Source organism: Electrophorus electricus, chromosome 16, assembly GCF_013358815.1.
Source record: "Electrophorus electricus isolate fEleEle1 chromosome 16, fEleEle1.pri, whole genome shotgun sequence".
NCBI classification, from domain to species: Eukaryota; Metazoa; Chordata; class Actinopteri; order Gymnotiformes; family Gymnotidae; genus Electrophorus; species Electrophorus electricus.
Window position 1 is genome coordinate 14,420,393 of NC_049550.1, and position 19,321 is coordinate 14,439,713.

Sequence of the window (19,321 nt, forward strand, 5' to 3'; positions counted from 1 at the left end):
ACACACGCACACACACGCACACACACGCACACACACGCACACACACGCACACACACGCACACACACGCACACACCTTGCTGATGTCCACGGGCAGGCCTCCTTTGGCTGCTGTGATCATGGGGTCGAGGCCCTTGGCATTGCGGAGGTGCTGAGCTGCTCCCTGCATGTCTTTCATCTGTTTGGAGCGCAGAGCCGCCTTCACAAACTGCTGCCTACGGTTCAACAAGAAATCCAGCTGTTGCTGGGCTACACACACAGACACAGACACACACACACGGGCACACCCATATGCACAAAAGAGTTCCAAGATTAAGATACTAATTTAAATAACAACTTAAACAAGTTCACTACTTTACGATAACACGTTATTGCTAATTCTACCCCCTGTCAAACCCTTACCCTTGGTGCCTAGTTTGGGAGTGCCTGTCGAGCTTGCAGGGGGCGTGGCAGGAGAGGAGGCATTTGCTGGACCAGAGGTTCGAGCTTTAGGAGCAGCTGAACGTGCAGCCACCTACACAAGACAAAACACACATACAAACATACAAAAAGTCCAGGATCAGGTACGTATCCAGTGCTTTAGTCTCCTGGCCGTAACGAGTGGAAGCCACACGTGTGCTCATCACAGAGATGACATTGTTACCTTTGCCACTTCCTCCTCTGGTTCACCTTCTTCCTCCGCATCTGCATCCTGATTGGCCAGTTTCATGGCCGTTTCTAGGACACCTATGAAGTTTTGCTCACCACTTTCTGAGCCCTGCAGAGGTGGACAGCCTGAGAGAGAGGGAAAAACACACATCACACGCACAGGTACGTACACGCACACACAAATCTTATTTATACAGGACCTTTCATGCAAACAGGTAACAGCTTAAACTCACTAAACCAGTAAATCATGAATGAAATGGTGTGAATAAGACCCCTAGCCACATGTTTACATTTAAGTTCAGTTCTTGTTCTGCCCCCCTTTTCACTAATCCCCACCTTGACTGTTCCCAGCTGTTCCTAGTTTCCCTTCGTTACTCACTGTCTATGTAAACCCGTGTTTTTTGGTTCTCCTAACTGGTCATTGTTATCCCGTTAGTCTGTCAGATGTACTATCGTTCCGCGTCCTTGTGTTACGCTTCCGTGCTTTGTGTGCTGCCTTGTTTGCCTATTTAGTTTCATTCTCTGGTTTCGCCGTGTTTAGTTCTTGTGTCAGGTTTCATATGTTTGTAATGTACTCCGGTTCTGTTTCTGTGTCTGACTCTCCTGACTTTTCAACCCTGGCCCATACCTATGACAATGGTGACGGAACGATGACGGAATGATGACGGAACGATGACGGAACTGCCCTCAACAAGCGCCGCTCCTGTCAGCGGTTTTCCGTGTCGTTGCTGCATGCTGCTCGCTTCCTGGACTGCCTCCGCCCCATGCCTTACCCTGTGTGGGAGGGACTGTGGCCCTGAGTGACAGCCCAGGAGTTTCTTTGCCTGTGTGTCCCCCAGCAACTGTACAGCCTCCTGTCCCCGGCATGGAAGACGCCGCCCATGCTCCCTCATCCAGCGCCCTGTCAGTCCTCTAATCTGTCTCAGCCTCTTGTTGCCCCACCGTTTTTGCCTCCTGTTCCTGCCCTGTCTTCTGTCTCTGCTTGTGTCTAGTCCTGTCTTTATTTCTGGTTTTGCTTTGCTTTGTTGTGTTTTGCGCTTTTGGAGCTATATGGGGGGGTGTTCTGTCTTGGTCACACATGTGCGGTCACACATGCTAATGCATAATGGGTGTGTTACCTGGTGGCACAGGCAGATCTGCTAGATTAACAGGCCGTCCTGCTTTGTGAGATTTGATGGCATCTTGGTATTGCTGAGTACACACACACACACACACACCCACACACACACACACACACACACACACACACACACACACACACACACACACACACACACATCATTTTCTGTGAGCAAAATCAAGCACAGGCACATCAAGCCGAGATGTCTGGTAGTCTTTGTATGTAACGACCGTTTTGGGTAGACAGAATAAGTAAGCATCTCGCTATAAGAGCCGTGTTGGTGGTTATTTTGTGAGTGTTTTTTAATACCTTGAATGTTTTTAATAGTAAATGGTACCTGCATGCCGTGTATGTGTGGGTTACCTTGATGATGCGCTGGTGCATGCGGGCTTTGCGATCGTCTCCTTTGCTTTTGGCCAATTCTGCTGCATTCTTGTATTTGTCCAGGCGCTGCTGTAGGGCCTCGGCTAGACTACGAGGAGCAGGGAGAGCTAGGAGCACGCACATGCACACGCACACGCACACGCACGCACGCACGCACGCACGCAGCATGAGACACATTAGCAACAAAGATTTATCCTCTTTTGAAGTTCACTGAGAAAGATATGCGTACGAGCGCGCACACACACACACATGCAGATATGCACACTTACGAGTGTCAGAAAGTGGAGCATTGGAGAGTGGACTGGTAGTGACTGGTTTGGAGGATGAAGACTGAGGTAGAGCAGGAGACTGCGCAACTACAGCAACACCTGAGAGAGACAGACAGACCGAGAGAAAATATAAGGTATAAAAGAGAATTTGTCAACAGAACGCAAAATGATAACAGGTAGAGTCATTATCGGTTATAAGAATGCCGAATTTGTCCACATAGGCCTAGTGATGTGATGTGATTATGATTATGACTTACCAGGAGGGGGCGGCAGTGAGCCGGCATCTATGGGTTCTCCTCTGTCAACCGCCTCAACCACAGAGTCCAATTTCTGTAAGCGGATTCAGCGAGTGTGTGAGTGGGGAAGGAAGAGAGAGACAGAGAGAGCTAAAGAATTCTTTTCTGATTGATATGGGCATTTAGACATTTCAGCCATTTAGTGCGCATGCGCACTCTTGATTACCTTGGCGATGAGGTAATGTTGTTTGGCGAGTTCTGTGTCTCCGCACTGTTTGGCCTGTAGAGCAGCCAGCTTGTACTCACGCTGCCTGCCCAGTACACTGGCCTTCAGCTCTGTAACACACACACACACACACACACGCGCTATACCTCTGCAGTCAATACACTCAGCTTCAGCTCTGAAGTACATGTAACCCCCCCCCCCCCACCACCACACACACACACCCTCACAAACACTTTATGCTACTCTAGTGTGTTTGCTTTCTGTTTCTGTTGCAATACAAACATTATCAGCTTGGGAAATACACACATCACAGTGCCTCAGAGCTGTGCATCTGGAACTGTCACCCAATACTCTGTTTTAGATACACGTGGCTAGTGGATTTCCTGTGAATGAGTTATGGCTGTGTAATAGAGGTGTTTTTATATATATGTGTGTGCGTGCATGTGTGTGTGCGTGCGTACCTGAATGCTCGGCGTTTGGTTGGCTGGGTGTTAGGGGTGATATAGCTGGTGTGTCTGGTGTCACTACTGTTTCTCTTTGCGTGGGTGGACGTAGGAGCTGGGGTTTGGGCAGAGCTACAGGCTTCGCATTGGTAGACTGCGGTGTGTATTTTGGGGCCAACTGTTCCTGTTCTTTGACTGGTTCCACGTCTGATGCCGAGGTGGGCTTGCCGCCCGTAGCAACAGGGGGTGGGATCTCCTCCTCGTTAATAGGTTGTCCTTTTTTCACAGATGACAGCATAGACTGCAGTGTCTACAATGACAAAATGACACACATGCTAACACAGCTTAGCCTGAATCGCTAAAGGAACCCAGCAAGCAGTACATGCTAATTCACCCTTAGCAATTTTTGCCCAAATGACATCATTAGCATAAACGTTAGCTTGAGTAGCTAAGCTCTGGAAAAGGAGATAAGCATTAAATGGGTGTATCTCCGTACTGCCTATGAAAGATCTCTCTATTGCAAAGACAGACAGGTATCATACACTGAGTTTTATTCGAGCCTGTTTGGGCACCTTTAGGCCGCGATCGTATCTGCGGGCCTTGCTGGTTTCCCCTGCTGCCTTGGCGTTGGTAATGGCCGTCTGGTACATATCAAGGCGCTCCTGCAGGCGGGACTCCAGTCCGCCCGCACCACTTTGGACAGTGGGGGTGGGTCTGGGTGCCACATTAGGGTGCTGAGAAGGCGTAGGTGCAGGCGTTGGCATGGCGATGACTTCCTTCTCATCAGCCTCCAGGACCTCATTCAGTTCAGCCTACATTATACAAAAAGAAAATAAAGAGAACAATACACAAGAAAACTTTAACACCACAGCACAAATTTAACATCAGGTAATAAAACACTAAACACCAGAACTAAATCAATTTCCAACCATCACTACAAAAGTTGCACAGCGAGCATTTCTAAATCCCTAAAAAAGGCCACATATGGTAGTCCACTGTGTATTGTGGGATTTGGTATTTGCTCATTACCAGAAGGTCTGCGTCATCTAGGTCTGCGTCATCTTCTCCATCCTCATCTAGGTCTTTCATGCACAAGGCAGCCATGCGATCAATGTCCTCCATGGGGACAGGAACTACCGTGATAGAGAGCCAAAGCGATGTAAGGCAATATTACTTCTCACTTAACCCTTTTCACATACAATGGCAATTTTAGAGTTCTTCATACAGAAATAAAAGGTGCAATGACACGCACGCACACGCACACACACACTTCAGTTTCAGTTCTCACCTTTCCCGCCATCTTTCTTACCAGGTGGCCTGACCCCACCTCCTCCCCCTCCAATCAGAGCAAAGAGCTCTGCCTCTAGCTCCTCCTCATTTCCCCCGGAATCGTCTAGCCCACCGTCTGGGGACAGATCCAGAAGCAGTCCCATCTGAAACATGGCAACAACAACAAAACTGTAGTGAAGTACACAAGGTTTCCAGAGAAACTGGATGTTTTGGACAGAGGGTCTTCATCATCAGTTGTGCAAGAAGCACTTTGCTTTCACAGCTGATGAAGGACCTCAGTCCGAAACATCCTGTTTCTCTGGAAACGTTGCGCACTTCACTACAATTTTAATCTCTCTACATCTTTTACTAGTGTACACTGTTGTTACTCACCTGGAATCTTCTTCTGATGTGTACACACACACACCCACACATAATGTTCATATCACACATAAGAATGGGTATAAAATATAACTGGGGTGACTCTGTCCATGGCGTGGTTGTTGGTGCCAGACAGATTTGCGTAATACCCAAACTGCTGATTTCGTGAGATTTCCATTTCTGTTGCAGCATGCAAAGTCAGAACGTGGAAACCATGAATCCATGAACCCAACCTCTCATCTGTCAACAGTTCAGGCTGCTGCAGGTATAATGGTGTGGAGAGTGTTTTCTTGGCACACACTGGACTCCCTAATAGCAGTCGAGTCACTTGAATTCCACAGAATATCTTATTATCGTTGCTGACCATGCGCATCAATTTATGGCAACAGTATATTATCTTTTGTCTAACTAGCATGAAAATGCACCATGCCACTCAAACTGGTTCCATGACCATGAGTGTGTGTTTATTGTCCTATCCAGTGACCAAATCTAAATGCAGTAGCGTATCTTTGGGATGTGATGGAATTGGAATTTTGAAACATGAAGGTATAACAGGCAAATCTGCATCAAGTATGCAACAGTGGTGTTCCTAATAAACTGTAAGGTTCAAGTTCAAGTTCAAGCTCGGTTTATTCGTCACATACATAGTCATACACAGTATAACACGCAGTGAAAAGGTGAGTGTGTGTGTGTGTGTGTGTGTGTGTGTGTGTATTTGTACACACACAGAGTACAAAACATCAGATATAGCATTTCACACAGAGGATCTGAGTTTGGTTCAGTCCATTAAGATTTATTATGATTTTATAAATCAATTGTATGGTGTTCATGCATAATAGCACCCAAGGGTCACAGAGATATTCAGTACTACAATTTCCCAAGCCAGAGGTGTTACATTCTGTGCATGTAATTGAATTTTACTTCAATTGTAAATAAAGAACACATCAAATGTTAGTCAACTGGACTATCATACTGCATCACCACTGTCAACGGCATTATAACTGCAGTATAATTAACCAATCTTAGCAGATTAGCCACTGGTGAGAAATTGGTAAGGTTTAGATTTAGGACACATCCTAGCCTTTGGGTAGAGTTAAAGTGTATATTTAGGACACATCCCAGCCTCTGTTTAGGTAGATTTAGGACATATCCCAGCCTCTGTTTGTGTAAAGTGTATATTTAGGACATATCCCAGCCTCTGTTTGTGTAAAGTGTATATTTAGGACATATCCCAGCCTCTGTTTGTGTAAAGTGTATATTTAGGACATATCCCAGCCTCTGTTTGTGTAAAGTGTATATTTAGGACATATCCCAGCCTCTGTTTGTGTAAAGTGTATATTTAGGACATATCCCAGCCTCTGTTTGTGTAAAGTGTATATTTAGGACATATCCCAGCCTCTGTTTGTGTAAAGTATATATTTAGGACATATCCCAGCCTCTGTTTGTGTAAAGTGTATATTTAGGACATATCCCAGCCTCTGTTTGTGTAAAGTGTATATTTAGGACATATCCCAGCCTCTGTTTGTGTAAAGTGTATATTTAGGACATATCCCAGCCTCTGTTTGTGTAAAGTGTATATTTAGGACATATCCCAGCCTCTGTTTGTGTAAAGTATATATTTAGGACATATCCGGCGTTACTGTTACCTGTTTGGCTCGGGCAGCTCCTTGGCCTTTCTGAGGGGGGTTCCGACTACGACTCATTATTGGTGATATGTCTTCAGAGCTGAAACAAAGTAAAAAGCTGTTTACTACCAATGAAAGTTAACACGTACAAGTCATCCCAGGATGTCAGCGCTTCAGCTTAGACAGTGAAGCTTCATGAACGAAACTGCGGTTAATTGTGGTATACGGGTAGACTAGTGTTCGGATGACCTGCAAAGAACTGCCTGCGTAGACTTTTCTAGGTTTGCTATCAACATGTTTACTAGGTGAAGTAACAGGTAAACGCTAGCTTGCTAACTATGTGGCTAACTTAGATGACGTTACCAAACCTGAAATCATAACCTAGGTTAAGTGTCCCTGTCAACTGCGAGTTTTAGAATGACCACACACAGGTAATAAACATTAGCAACCACCACGGCTGCGAGGCGGTCACTATGCTTTGTAAACAGCGATAATGAATGAATTGGCAAAAAACGAACTAGCTAGGTTAGCTAAGGCAGGCTGTTCCAGTTGGACAACTACCTGCTAGCTATACATGTTCAATTCTTAGCTAGGTCAAGAAAACAACCCACGCCAGGCATTAGTCTTTTTTGGAGTTAAGAATTACCTTCAATATGGGTTTTGCTTTCTTGTAATATAGTACCTACAGAGTATTACCTTTGTCTTTTCCACTCTTAGATGATGAGATTACTTCAAAACACTTGTAAACACTGCTGTCACTGTAGTCACTTCCTACTTTTCGTCACGTTTCCAATAGCAACGGGAATTTCGTGCTTTACGGCAATAAAGCAAAAAATAAATAAATAAAATAAAATAAAAATAATATAAAAATAATTACTCAGTCAGTATATCCATCTTGGATTTGTATCCAGGTATCTTAAGTGTTTATAATATTATGCCAATTTCAGTAATTAAAAATACTTAGCTACGACAGGAGTGACCTTTTCAAAACGCGCGAGCGCGGTCACGTCTCTTCATATAAAAGTTTGTCTTTGATGTGGATAGGTGGCTGCTACTGTACTTTAATGTGAGTGAAATCATTTTTATGGTAATAAACTTTTTTGTAGTGTTTTGTTAGTCTCCTGGAGAGGTAAGTGAAAGTGACTTAAATATACTCCCAAGACAACTAGCTGAGTGAAACATATCTGCTATTCTAATCTGAATTAGCTTCATTTGCTAGCTCATTGTCAGAAGCTGGTGACCCTAAATACATTATGATTAATTAGGCTAGTTTGTTAGCTATCGTTTGTAATCTTTTGTACTTTTTCATCATACGGGTTAGGCAGCTGGGTCGACCCACAATGAAAGCCACAGGTAGGTAAAGTTTATATTTCTTTAATTCTACTTCATCCTCTTTTTGATTATCATAAATTATCCTGGAGTCCATAGCTTCCTCAAAATGTTAAGTAAACATTTTATCATAGTAGCCTAAGGCCTTTTTCACACTTTACCTGTATGGATAATTTAGTGTAAGGAAAAATTCCCTATTAACCCAGTCCCTCTGGTTCCTCCGTCTTCCCCGCCTTGGTCTGGGTGCTGTTCTTCAGGGCCCTGGGGGACGTTTTTCAGAATGAATGACAGAGATGCTGAGAAGCATGCGCCCTTTATTCAGACATACATGAGTATACATAGATGGCAAAGCAGATGTGTATGTGTAAATATGTAAATGACATTGCAAGTTCAACATGTTCAGACGATAGAATATGCGGTATCAAAAATGAGAAGGCCGTCTGTCCGTAGTTCAAACCATATTTGACATGGCCGTTCACCTATCTAAGAGTAGACATGCTAACATGACAGAGGTTAGAGCTTTAATACTGCTGGATTGAAAAGACTGTACTGTACAGAAAAGGGAGTCGCACTGTGGGAAATTCTAAGATTTCGCTACCTAACTGAAAACAAGTGAACACTCTTCCTTCTGTCAGAGTTCAAGCCCCCTCAGCAGAGAGCTGTCAGAGTGACGAGGAAAAGCAACGAGGGTGCCACCTCTGGCGAAACAACAGAACTGCATCCTACAACGTGCAAGCATGTAAGATATTGTGGTCGTTTACGGTGGTTAGGTCTCTTAACGAGAGAACAACTAACCTAAGATTTTAATAAATAAATAATAGCAATATGAAACAACTGTGCAGAAGTCAAAAATAATCTCCCGCATCTTCATAATCATATTCATCTTCCCTACTGTTTTGTGTTTCTGCTATTCTTTTAGGCTGCAGATACTAAAGTAAACTTTGACTTCCAATTTGGTTCACTCTTAGAAAAGTCTGATGAACCTCAGTTAGAATTTGCCCCTTTACACTGTAAAGAATCAGCCAAAGAAGAAGCTCTTGGTGCACATGAGCAAGAAACTGACACAGGCCTGGTTGAAATCCTGCCAGCTATGAAACAACCCACTGAGGTTACCGTGGAAACCGTAGAACTTAGCAATGACATCAAAAGCAAGCCCCAAGACAGATCAACTTTGGAATGTGACACCACCAAACAATCCAGGGGTGCAGGGTTGGAAGAGGAGTTTGAGACCAAGGCATCTGGTCCTGAACCTCAAACACTGCAAAACCCTCCTTGCAGTGCACATCTCTTGAATGATCCCCAAGACAACATGTTTTGTGGAAATGCTGAAAAGAACAACATTGAAGAGCAGGTTCCAAAGTCAAGTGATCACACTAAAGGTGTTGTAGGTGTGACAGTAGACACCCTAGATGAAAAAATCTGCTTTGATGATGAGACAAAGTCCCAGATTACAGGTGAAACAACATCTGTGGAGCCTCCAGTAACAAAAAGATTCAGAAAGAGGATGGGTATGTGTGGTCTAGGAGACAGGAAGAGGAGGCTCCTGTTTGAAGGACATTCCTGCTGGAAGGCAGGAGAGAGGGAGGAGGGTGTTGGAGCAGTAGATGGAGAAAACATAGATGTACTGAAGAATGACACTGTTGAAGAGAACAATATCTCTGCACTGATGGATGAAGAAGCAACTGCAGAACAAGTACTTTTAAAGCAAGACCCCAGCTTTTTGGAGGACATATTTGAGGGGGAGGGGAGAACACCATTAACTGGACAGGACCTATATCAAGTCCAAGATCAACCATCGGTATCTGCCATGACTAATGACCATGAAATTGAAACCTCTGCCAGTGACAATGAACCTAATCTCCCAAGGACTGGGACAAACAGTGGTGGTTGGGCTATGGAGCTCAGTAAGAAACATCAAGCTCTGTATGAGGAAGAAAAACATCTGTCTGATTATGAAGTGACTGAAGGTTCTGGTGAAGTTGTTAAGGAAATGGATGAGAGCCCAAACGAATCAGCTAAGGAACTGAGCTATGTCTCTGTTGGTGTTACCAAGGAAATGTTGGAAGGTTCTGTTAAAGTCACTCAGGAGGGTCAAGAAGTTCTAATTGGTTTGGAAGAGAGTAAAATGGAGATTGGACAGCATTGTCCACCAGTTGATGTTACCCATAGCATTTCCCCCTCCCTTAACCAGGCTACCACTGACAAGCCAGATCTAAATGGACCTCAGATTAGCATGCCCACCGAGGACGAAATGGAACTAGAATTTATGGAACACATAGTTACTCTGACTGTGTTTCCAGAGATGAGTGATGCAGGAGGTCGATGTGAGCATACGGAGTCACCCACAACAGCTATACCAGAGAACACAGGGCACACAGGGGTAGATACGAGCAGCCCTGATGAACTCGGTGGGCCTGCAGCACCACCTGCTGACCAGGAGAAACACATGCATGTGAGTGTGGAGAGGTTTTGGGGATAAACTAGTGGGAAATGTTTTTCCTTGCCCAAAGGACAGTAAAGAGGTAGGGATACTGACAGTTTATTGTGGAGCACTCATAGTCCAGTCCTTTCCATCTCTAACTTGACAGATCTGACAACCACACTTTATACTATACAGTTGTTAACGATTCATTCCTGTTGGTACACGTTAGTAAGTCAGGAGATACAGAGGAAAGGACTCCAATCAATAGCTGATTTGAATACAGAGAACATGAGACTCTGATCAGTCTTATGTGAGCTCTGTAATTTAGAGGACAGACCCACACTGTTAAAACATAAACAGGACATATTTGTGTGCAAATAAACATAACTATGAGACTCGGGTGTTTTCAGAGTTCTGAAGTTCTTTATGAATATTTCCCCTCATGTTTTATTCATTTAGTTTTGTTTTTTTTTCACTCTGGTGGTTTGTTTTGTCAGTGCCTTCTAGGCCAAGACACTTGTGACCCTTCGTTGATCTCTGATGTTGCCAAGCAACTGGTGTACAACCTCACCATGACCTCTACTGAGCTACCTCAGGAGCTTGACTCTTCAGCTCCCTTATTGAGTTGCTCTGTGGATGACTCCCAGCTCAACATTTTCGCATTACAGTGAGGGAGTGTGTGTTTGTTAGGATTGGGTTAAATTGTCAGGCTATTAGTGGAATAGGTTAGACACAGCAGTCTCTTGTAGTATGTACACAGATGTAGGTTTACATGATTAAACTCATATATGGGGTTTAATAGTTTCATCTTGCACAACGAGTGCTAATGAAAATGGAAATATGGTTAACTGTACTTCCCTAACCTAAATGGAATTCTGTGTTTTTTGTTTTTACTCAGCATGGAGCAGAAGAACCAAACTATGCCAGAAGGTTCTGAATACCAGGATGATGCCACAGAGCTTGTCTGTGGTCTTATCAAAGAACTCTCGTCTTTGAAGTAAGAAAGAAAAACTATGTAGATCAAATATGCGCACACAGAGTTCCACAGCAATACTGCTTCTCTCTCTAAACACTAACACAAATATACCATGATTTATGTAATTTCACATAAATCCAAGCACTTCAAAGATCAACTTGCCATTGAGAAAGTGGTCAGTTAAATGTATTCATGTTCCTAATTTAACTTCACCCATCAGTCGTTGTAACATATAGAAGTCTGTTCCTTACACTTTCCCTTTTTCCTACCCACTCAGTCGTACAGTGATGGCTGCACACAAAGAGATGGAACTATTGCGCCGTAGCAACAGACCTCCGAAGCCTCCTGGCCGTCGCTGTTATGGGCCTCGCCATTCTGAGATGTAGCCATCACATCAACAGTGTGTGACTCTGTCCTTGTGACAGAGGCTTGCTGGGCAATGTAGTTTCCTTGGAAACTGCAGTAAAATAAGTTATTAATATAACATTAATATTGATAATTTGCTGGCAGGATTGTTAATGGTGATTTTCCTTTGGGATTGTATTCTCCTTATAGTTAAGGACTATAGAGCATATGTTCAGATAGTTTAACAGAACCTTTTAGCTCATGGTTCAGTACGAAGGTCGGGTTGAGACCTTGTTAGTACTGTTGAAGTTTAGAATAGTTGCCTGTCCCCCTCAGTGAATTTTCACTTCGTGTTCTTTTGGCCTGGGGCAGCTTTTATTTTATTGCAAATAAAGCCTCTCGTACGTCACAAAGTTAAATTTTAAAGTGTTACTTTTCAATCTATGACTTCTACAACTTAAAACAAGCCAAGGACTGAAAAATGAAGCGTGTGTACATTTGCTTTTGATTTGTAAACATTAAAATGGGCGCCGTTCCGTTTGTCCCACCCGCCTCGTATTATTTCCCCTCCCCCCTCCCTCCTCCCTCAGCGCTACTCGCTAGTTTACTTTTAAATGGCTGCAACTGTCAGGAGTCAGTTTGTGTACATGATGGTTGTATTAGATAAATACATCTCTTGCTGTATTTTGTTATTTCTTTGTGTTAGGAAGATCATAGACTGCACTTTAAGACCAACTGTTTCTCTCTGCCAGTAAACAGACAAAAAAGGCAAAAACCTTTCAAAAAACATTTTAAAACAAGAGCATGCAACGATCATCATTTAGATCAGAATACACACAGTCGGTTTAAAATTATCAAATACAATCATATTTTTTTTTAAAAAGAACACACAAAACATTAAGAGAAAGGGTGAAAACTCAAATCTAAATCTTAAACACTTATCACCGCAAAACAAAACTTAAATACACTTCAAACATTGGAACGCAAGCAAACATTGAAAGCAAACATTAAAAGTACTATTAGCAAATGAAAGGTTTGGAAGATTGATTATATACATGCATACAACCTTGTTATCCCCCTTTCTAGCCACCTGAATTATAGTGCCAAGTTATCCATCCGTCATGTCCACGCGGTTAGCGGGGAGATCTCAGGTACACGCAGCTGTACGTACTATCCACAAACGGGCAGAAACGCTTGGTGTGCGCCTGGCCACCCGTCGCTCCACACTGGGGACACACGTACCGGCGAAGGTAGGGGCAGAGCACCTCGCCCGCGCGATCCTTCAGGTAGTGCGAGGTAAAAATAGTCGCGGACTCGCCGTTGTGTTTGCAGAAGCCGCAAAGCTTCCTCTCCGACTTATAACTGCCGCTCGGTGTACTCACGTGATGGCCGAATCTCCTTAGCTCCATCGAACTTGGCCTGGCCTGCGCGAAACAGGGAAACTTCGGGAACTCCTTAAACCCGATGCTGCCGGGGTTCGTGGCCTCGCAGTCACTGCGGTGCCGACGTTCAGACGTGGAGCGCCGAGATGTCTCACTCGAGTCAGACTCGGAGTAACTCTGGGCGTCCCGGGGGAGCGCTGGAGTTTCCTCGTGGGAGAGCCGCATCGCTCGCACAGTGTCCGCTAGTCCCATATAATCTCTCCACAGCTGAAAGTCCTGGCCCCTAGACTCCATCGAACTATGAGCCACCAAGATGGAGTGGATGAAAGGGCACATCATTGTTGCTTCGACTCCGGCACCACTACAGCACAGCAAATCAAGGTGGAGTGCACGCGGGCGTGAACGGTGCAGAGCAGTCGAATAATTAGCTTCCACCTGCGCGAAGATCACGTTTGATCGATCAAGCACAAGTTGTAACCGTCACTAATGTATATTTGTGTATAGTTGGACACAATCGGCTCTTTACTCAGTTTATTACCCGTCCTGACGTCGCCGTTACGTCGCCCAGCGAAGAGTTTAAAAGCACAGATTCACTTGCATTACTTTTGTGCACAGTACGCGCTGAAGCGTGACGTCAGACGCAACAGTCTGCAGCGCTTCATGAGCAGTTGCAAAAACATCGAGGTACTCAGAAACCGACAATAACGCGTTGGCTAATAATATTTGAAATTTTATTTAGTCAAGTCAATACAAAAAGCATTAAATATCATTAAACAACGAGTACATTTCTGCCCTTTTACGCACGTTTCACAGTCGGGACTAAAAGGGTCAGTCATCCATGTTTGTTTTAGTAGGGCTGAAAACACCTCTCCCTACTTCATTCTGCATCCTCTCAGACTGAGAACTATCTGTTTCCCTGAAAGAGAGAGAGATATTTCACGATAAACAAACATTCAAATACCTTACAATTATAAAGAGGCATAAGAAAATTAAATAAACCTCCCTCATTTTTCACAAAGCAGAAAACACCATTGTAACCCTCATACCAGAATAAAACTTAAAATCCAACACTGACTCTTCACCCATCTTTTAAACACATTTACAATACTGCCATCAGTCTGGCCCTCAATCAAGCGCTTACAATTGCCATCTTAGATTGCCCCAAAATGAAATTCAAAAGTCAACATTGTGCTCTTTTTCTGTGCGTTATTCTACTCAAAAATAGAGTGCTGATGTAAACAACAAACTAATCAAAATAAATTACCAACAGGCTAAAGAAAGACGTCAACCTGGGACATTCCATAAAACACAACCGCAGACACTCGGGACTTGCTTTTGTTTCAGATTTGCACCCAGCTGCATCAACTATACCATGTGACATTTTCCATCATCGGAATGACCTAGGGAATGTGTCGTTGCCACCACCAACACTACGACCGTTGAAGATTTGCATAACAAGTCTAATTCCATCTACATTTACCTAAAAGTTGTGACACGAAACGCACAGACTTTAAAATCAAGTGGACCAGCTACTCTCTGTACACATCACCCAGCTATTCTCCTGAGAGAGAATACTAAGAGAATACTAAAATACAGGTGGCAACCTGTATTCTTTGGTACGAGAATGAGCGCACGTACCTGCAGTGGTATGGCAGCTGGAGGGCAGAGTAGAGCTCGGGGGTGTTGGGGGTCATAACCATATTCTGACCTGACCTGGGCACAACCTCTGACCCTTCAGAAGAGAGAGGAGCAGGGGTGCAGGTAGAGAGAGACAGACAATCTGGAGCTTCCATTCCTGCCTCACTCAACTCACACACAATTATTATCCATCCCGTTTTAGAGCAATGTGCATTACTACATTGTGCAGTTCAGCAGCACATTTTTTTTCCCTGTGTTGGTCATTTATTTTTTTTACTTTATTGTGAAATGTAGATTATATCATCATCTCCATTATATCTCAAATGAGCACGCATTTAGTTGGGCGTGGCTTTAGTCACTGGGCCAGTATGTATCTGCTGGCTTAGGGATTGGTTGACAGCACGGGGCAGGTTGGTGGAGGAGGGGAGGGGGGGGGGATGTTTCACAGCTGAGGCTTGTGGAGGTTGACAGAGGGAGGGGCCTACCTGTGAAGAGCTTGCTTGTGTAAAGGTGATATGAGTGGAGTGGAGTGAGTCTCTCTTCCCCCCCCCCAACACAGTGCAGGTGAGTTCTGAGAAGACGGTATGAAGTGAGTGAACTGGGCCCTGTGTGAAACCCTAATGGTTTTGCATCTCATCCTGCATAATTACATTTGTCTGTTCAAGTTCTATGTGTTGGCACACTGCTGTTTACTGTGTATGATGTTTATTTTTACACAAACTGAACAAGTAAAATGGTAATGTGAGAGGCATGTTGCTTTTCAATTTTAATTAAAAAGAGGAGGAAAACACTTTTCCTAATTTGTATTTTAGGAACACTTCAACACGTACAGGATTTGGATGTGTCACTATGGTAGTAGACCCTTGATCACCACTACCTATGCAGTGCTACATAAACATTTACTTGTGGAATTGACATTTACTGAAATAACTATGGTTTGAAGCAGGAGCTGAAATTCTTTGGCAGGTTATGACCTTTTGCAAGTAAACTGCAAGCTGTTTGAGAAGTACACCTGGAGCTTTGAGAATATTAATAAACATTTGAGAAAATGAGCCAAACAAACCTAAGACATGCATGTCACTTGGATGAAAGTAATTACTTGTAGTGCAGTAGTCATATGGTTTCGTGATTAGTGTAGTGTTGATGCATTTTGTGTAGCATGTAGTGGGGTGATTTTTGGCTCTGCTATAGTATGTGTTTCACATCATTCAATGACAGTGCATATACAGTGCTCCGTTTCCTGAACAAGTAGTGTGTTTGTATACATTTTCTTTGCTCACACTCGTCAGGATCTTGTTTGCCTGTGTGTACGTCATTGTCTGGTGTTCCCACTGCCTTGATGGAATGGGAGGTCTTTCTTACTGGAGATTCACAGAGGAACTGTTGCTTCAGGAGAGAGGCCTTCTGCTGCTCAAACTCACACCTCTACATGTGAGAGCACACACACACACACACACACACACACAGGTACCCAATACCTCTTTTCCATCTTAAAGTCTTTAGTCGCTCTACCACACACTCCCTTACAAACACCATTAACGTTCATGTCAAGTCTCTCATATCAAGTTTATGTTCCACTATTGATCTGCTTTCAGTGTGCAGCTGATGGAACATCGGCAGTTAGCTCAATTAAATACATGAAATAATTCCCGAGTGCCTGTCCTTTTATTTATTTATTTAATTAATTCCAGTCGATGCACCTCAAGTACTATTTTCTCCCTCCCCTCCCCCCTTCGGTGTAACTGAAAAATCTGCAGGTATTCATTTGAAAAATTCCTCTCACCTCACGGCCCAGTCGGATTGCAGCATCGGTGAAAGCCTGCCTCTCTTGCTGGAAGCTACGCCTCTGATGGTTAAGCTCCACCCACATGTCCTGAAGCTGCTCCCACTCCTCTAGATAATAAGAGCCAATCAGAACATCAGGAAGAGGAGGAACTACGTTGTCCTGGAAAAGAGGAAGAGAGAGAGAGAGAGAGAGAGAGAGAGAGAGAGAGAGAGAGTCAGCACGAGAAACCATGCGTTTAAATTTGACATGTCTTATGGTTTACTTAGGCAATTAATTGTGTGTGTGCATGCATGATGGCTTATACTGTAGTGTGTTTAGGGTGTGTTGTCATTTAGGTACAGTGTGCGCGCATACGCGCGCGAGAGAATCACGTGAGGTAACCATCAGGACCTCTAGGAGCTGTTGCTGCACTTGGACTAGCTCTCTGATCTGCTCCAGCTCCTCTTCAAGCTGAGCCAGGAGCTTCTCTTGGTCTGTTCTCACAATAACAGGGCCTGCACACAAACACCGTTCTTCAGAACTTCAGAAACAATATCTTTTTGCTGAACACGCGCGCGCACACACAAACACGTCTTACTTTGTGACAGCAGCTCCCTCATTCGCTTCTGTACGTGCGTCCACTCCAAGACCACACCTCCTGTCACATGATCACCAAGCAACTGCTCTGATTGGACGAGCCCGCTGGCCTGCGTTTCTTCCTCAGTGTCGGTGTCATCCTGCAGAGTCTGAGCCACAGAAAGGGAACACGCAGTCAGGCCAGAGGTTCCGAGTCTTGGCCTTGGTGGGTAAAGTTCAACAATTAAACGCATCATCTCAGTTTCTGCGTCTCACGTTGCCTTCAGCCTTTCATTTCCTCTGAAGGAGATGTCAGCGTTTGCAACAGTGGTGACTCAAAAGGACCACATTCGAAGCTTACATTTTACCCCTTCAGTGAAGCCATCACAGAAACCCACATATAGAATAACATTTTATCGTCTACAGCGTAGAAATTTGTATTTGGTCACTCATGGCATTAAAGAATAAGATATTCACAACATTCATGACATTTACAACATGTACAGTTAAAATGGAGCGCAGATTTTAATGTGAAGCGGATTGACTGAACGCTGCGGGCTGGAATGGGTGCCACCTGGCCGGGCACGCGGTCACCTGCTGCATGTCGGCTCTCAGCGCATGCAGTAACGTCGTCAGGCTGTGGCGAAGCTTCATAGCCTCTCTAAGTTCCGCCTCCCTCCTATCCAACATTAGCTGGAGCGCCTCCTCTTTTCTTTGAGGGGTGAGAGACACGCACACAGAGAGAGAGAGAGAAAATTCAGAGTATAATTTAAATGAAGTTTATTAGCAAAAGCATGTCATTAAACAAGTTCACTACTTTATGAAGTTATTTTGTATTTTAATCTTGGAACTCTTGTGCATGCAGAAGAGAGAGCACAAGAACATCAATCAAATATCAAAAAAGTCAAACGTTTCTTTGTAGAAAAGAATTGCTCAGATGACAGAATTATGACAGGCTTGCTGAAGTCACTGTCTAGGGTGTCCTAGGGCATTTACTACCCCAATCCTCAGGGACCCCCAGGTATTCCTGCCATTGATCAATCCCACATCTCAATACTCCTGAACCACAAAAGTTAAGATCACTGAGTGCATTCAACATAAGATGCCAGGTTCCCAGACTCAGATTAAGCGTAGGATAAAATGTTTTATAGTTGAGTCACCATTATTACTAATGCAGTAATTTGTAGATTGCAGATTATTTTTGCAGTTTAATACAAAACCAGGCTTAATCCTAGTCTGAAAAAAAAATGTAACCCAACAATTTACTTCATAACTGCAGACTGACAGTGCGCCCCTGTTATTACTAACATCATTCTCTAGCAAACCTAAATGCTGGGTGTGCCTTTTTTCTACTATTTGGTGCACAATTATTGAGAACTCTATTCCCTTCAACGTACGCTACTTCATTTGGCGTTCCAGGCTTCTTCCTGAACAGGGATGAACTGGGAAGTCTGTCTTGGAGAACTTTAAAACCCCTGGTCCCTACCTCCCATCTGCTGGTGTAGTTCTTGAGGCAGGCTCTCTCCTTCCTGAGGTCTTAGGAAGAGTTCTTATAATCTCTATGGCTAAAAAGAAAGAAAGAAAGAAAAAACTCCCAATCCAAAAACATACCGTTTGTTCATGTACTTGATTCAACATTGAGACATTAGCTCTAACAATCTGAAACAAAGATAAGTCAAATGTTACTAAAATCAACTTGGCGTCTTACACAATCCACGGTCTCTTTGCCTGTCAGTAAACTGAGCCAGTTTCTCTCTCATTCTGTTAATGTGCTGTTCTTTGCGCCTAAGCTCTGCCCCCTGTTGGTTAAAACGAGACTGCATCTTTGCATTCTGCAGAGGGAGAAAGGGAGAGAGTTGGCTACACTATAAACAAGCATGAACTAGACTTTCCTAGTTAAGAGGCTTACTAGTTAAGTAACAACTGCACCCCCCTTACCTTCTCTCTCTCAAGTCGAAGTGCATCTTGCAGCCTAGCAATGTGCTGATCTCTTTCTGCAAGCTGGTTCTGTGAACAGCAGGGTGGGATCACATTCATACCACAGTCTGTGTGTTTACTGAAATGGCAGGAACACTTGCACTTGAAAGGCTTGCTTTGAAAACTGATCTGGGGATGACCTTACATATTGGATCTTACAGGGGTCTTTATCAAACTGATCCACAGTATAGTGACCTGGGGATGAACTTATGTAATGGATCCTACAGGGGTCTGTGTCAAAGTGTCCATCGGGCTAGACCTTTTTTTTTTTTTTTGCACTGTTCCTGCTCCAACATCTAGCAGCACAGATGG

General features: G+C 43.9%; 4 protein-coding genes across 6 annotated transcripts in view; 1 reads left to right on the forward strand and 3 right to left on the reverse strand.

Moving 5' to 3' along the window:
• The window catches only part of cc2d1a (coiled-coil and C2 domain containing 1A), a 28,493-nt gene extending 21,111 nt beyond the window's left edge, over window positions 1–7,382 (reverse strand). The window contains exons 1-14 of the mRNA XM_035535001.1: window positions 7,296–7,382; window positions 6,621–6,699; window positions 4,613–4,757; window positions 4,354–4,457; window positions 3,897–4,136; window positions 3,343–3,634; window positions 2,882–2,991; window positions 2,677–2,749; window positions 2,420–2,518; window positions 2,130–2,257; window positions 1,765–1,837; window positions 642–772; window positions 401–512; window positions 75–247 (exon numbers count right to left, since the gene is read on the reverse strand). Of these exons, the coding sequence (XP_035390894.1) occupies window positions 75–247; window positions 401–512; window positions 642–772; window positions 1,765–1,837; window positions 2,130–2,257; window positions 2,420–2,518; window positions 2,677–2,749; window positions 2,882–2,991; window positions 3,343–3,634; window positions 3,897–4,136; window positions 4,354–4,457; window positions 4,613–4,757; window positions 6,621–6,677 (1,737 nt within the window). The 5' untranslated portion in view covers window positions 6,678–6,699; window positions 7,296–7,382. The remainder of the gene's footprint in view (window positions 1–74; window positions 248–400; window positions 513–641; window positions 773–1,764; window positions 1,838–2,129; window positions 2,258–2,419; window positions 2,519–2,676; window positions 2,750–2,881; window positions 2,992–3,342; window positions 3,635–3,896; window positions 4,137–4,353; window positions 4,458–4,612; window positions 4,758–6,620; window positions 6,700–7,295) is intronic.
• Window positions 7,383–7,607: 225 nt separating this feature from the next.
• si:ch211-286b5.2 lies at window positions 7,608–12,198 on the forward strand. Of its 3 annotated transcripts, none has more exons than XM_027031248.2 (7): window positions 7,608–7,665; window positions 7,921–7,952; window positions 8,564–8,667; window positions 8,848–10,380; window positions 10,848–11,017; window positions 11,249–11,347; window positions 11,604–12,198. In XM_027031248.2, the coding sequence occupies exons 1-7, from the start codon at window positions 7,634–7,636 to the stop codon at window positions 11,710–11,712; spliced, it is 2,079 nt and encodes a 692-aa protein (XP_026887049.2). In that variant the 5' UTR covers window positions 7,608–7,633; the 3' UTR covers window positions 11,713–12,198. The 3 variants fall into 3 exon arrangements, with proteins under 3 accessions (XP_026887049.2, XP_026887052.2, XP_026887050.2); XM_027031249.2 differs by having other exon boundaries at window positions 7,651–7,728; XM_027031251.2 differs by lacking the exons at window positions 10,848–11,017; window positions 11,604–12,198 and having other exon boundaries at window positions 11,249–11,301.
• A 246-nt stretch (window positions 12,199–12,444) lies between these two features.
• Window positions 12,445–13,611, reverse strand: nanos3 (nanos homolog 3). Its single transcript, XM_027031255.2, has 2 exons — window positions 13,592–13,611; window positions 12,445–13,488 (listed from the first exon to the last, which is right to left on the reverse strand). The coding sequence occupies exon 2, from the start codon at window positions 13,390–13,392 to the stop codon at window positions 12,805–12,807; it is 588 nt and encodes a 195-aa protein (XP_026887056.2). The 5' UTR covers window positions 13,393–13,488; window positions 13,592–13,611; the 3' UTR covers window positions 12,445–12,804.
• A 156-nt stretch (window positions 13,612–13,767) lies between these two features.
• si:ch211-286b5.4 (afadin- and alpha-actinin-binding protein) lies at window positions 13,768–19,258 on the reverse strand. Its single transcript, XM_027031252.2, has 11 exons — window positions 19,235–19,258; window positions 18,971–19,039; window positions 18,741–18,864; window positions 18,519–18,597; window positions 17,627–17,744; window positions 17,055–17,202; window positions 16,868–16,971; window positions 16,475–16,636; window positions 15,972–16,116; window positions 14,692–14,785; window positions 13,768–13,969 (listed from the first exon to the last, which is right to left on the reverse strand). The coding sequence occupies exons 1-11, from the start codon at window positions 19,256–19,258 to the stop codon at window positions 13,882–13,884; spliced, it is 1,155 nt and encodes a 384-aa protein (XP_026887053.2). The 3' UTR covers window positions 13,768–13,881.
• Between the last annotated feature and the right edge of the window lie 63 nt (window positions 19,259–19,321).

Bases quoted from the DNA above. Each gene is read 5' to 3' on its own strand.
- si:ch211-286b5.2 (XM_027031248.2), top strand. From the start codon at position 7,634: ATGTGGATAGGTGGCTGCTACTGTACTTTAAT. The intron at 7,953-8,563 runs GTAGGTAAAGTT...TCCTTCTGTCAG, and splicing joins ACCCACAATGAAAGCCACAG to AGTTCAAGCCCCCTCAGCAG. The intron at 11,018-11,248 runs GTGAGGGAGTGT...GTTTTTACTCAG, and splicing joins CTCAACATTTTCGCATTACA to CATGGAGCAGAAGAACCAAA.
- si:ch211-286b5.4 (XM_027031252.2), bottom strand. From the start codon at position 19,258: ATGGACACTTTGACACAGACCCCT. The intron at 17,745-18,518 runs GTAGGGACCAGG...CACCCCTCAAAG, and splicing joins ACTACACCAGCAGATGGGAG to AAAAGAGGAGGCGCTCCAGC. The intron at 13,970-14,691 runs GTACGTGCGCTC...TCTCTCTTTCAG, and splicing joins CAGCTGCCATACCACTGCAG to GGAAACAGATAGTTCTCAGT.
- nanos3 (XM_027031255.2), bottom strand. From the start codon at position 13,392: ATGATGTGCCCTTTCATCCACTCCATCTTGGTGGCTCATAGTTCGATG.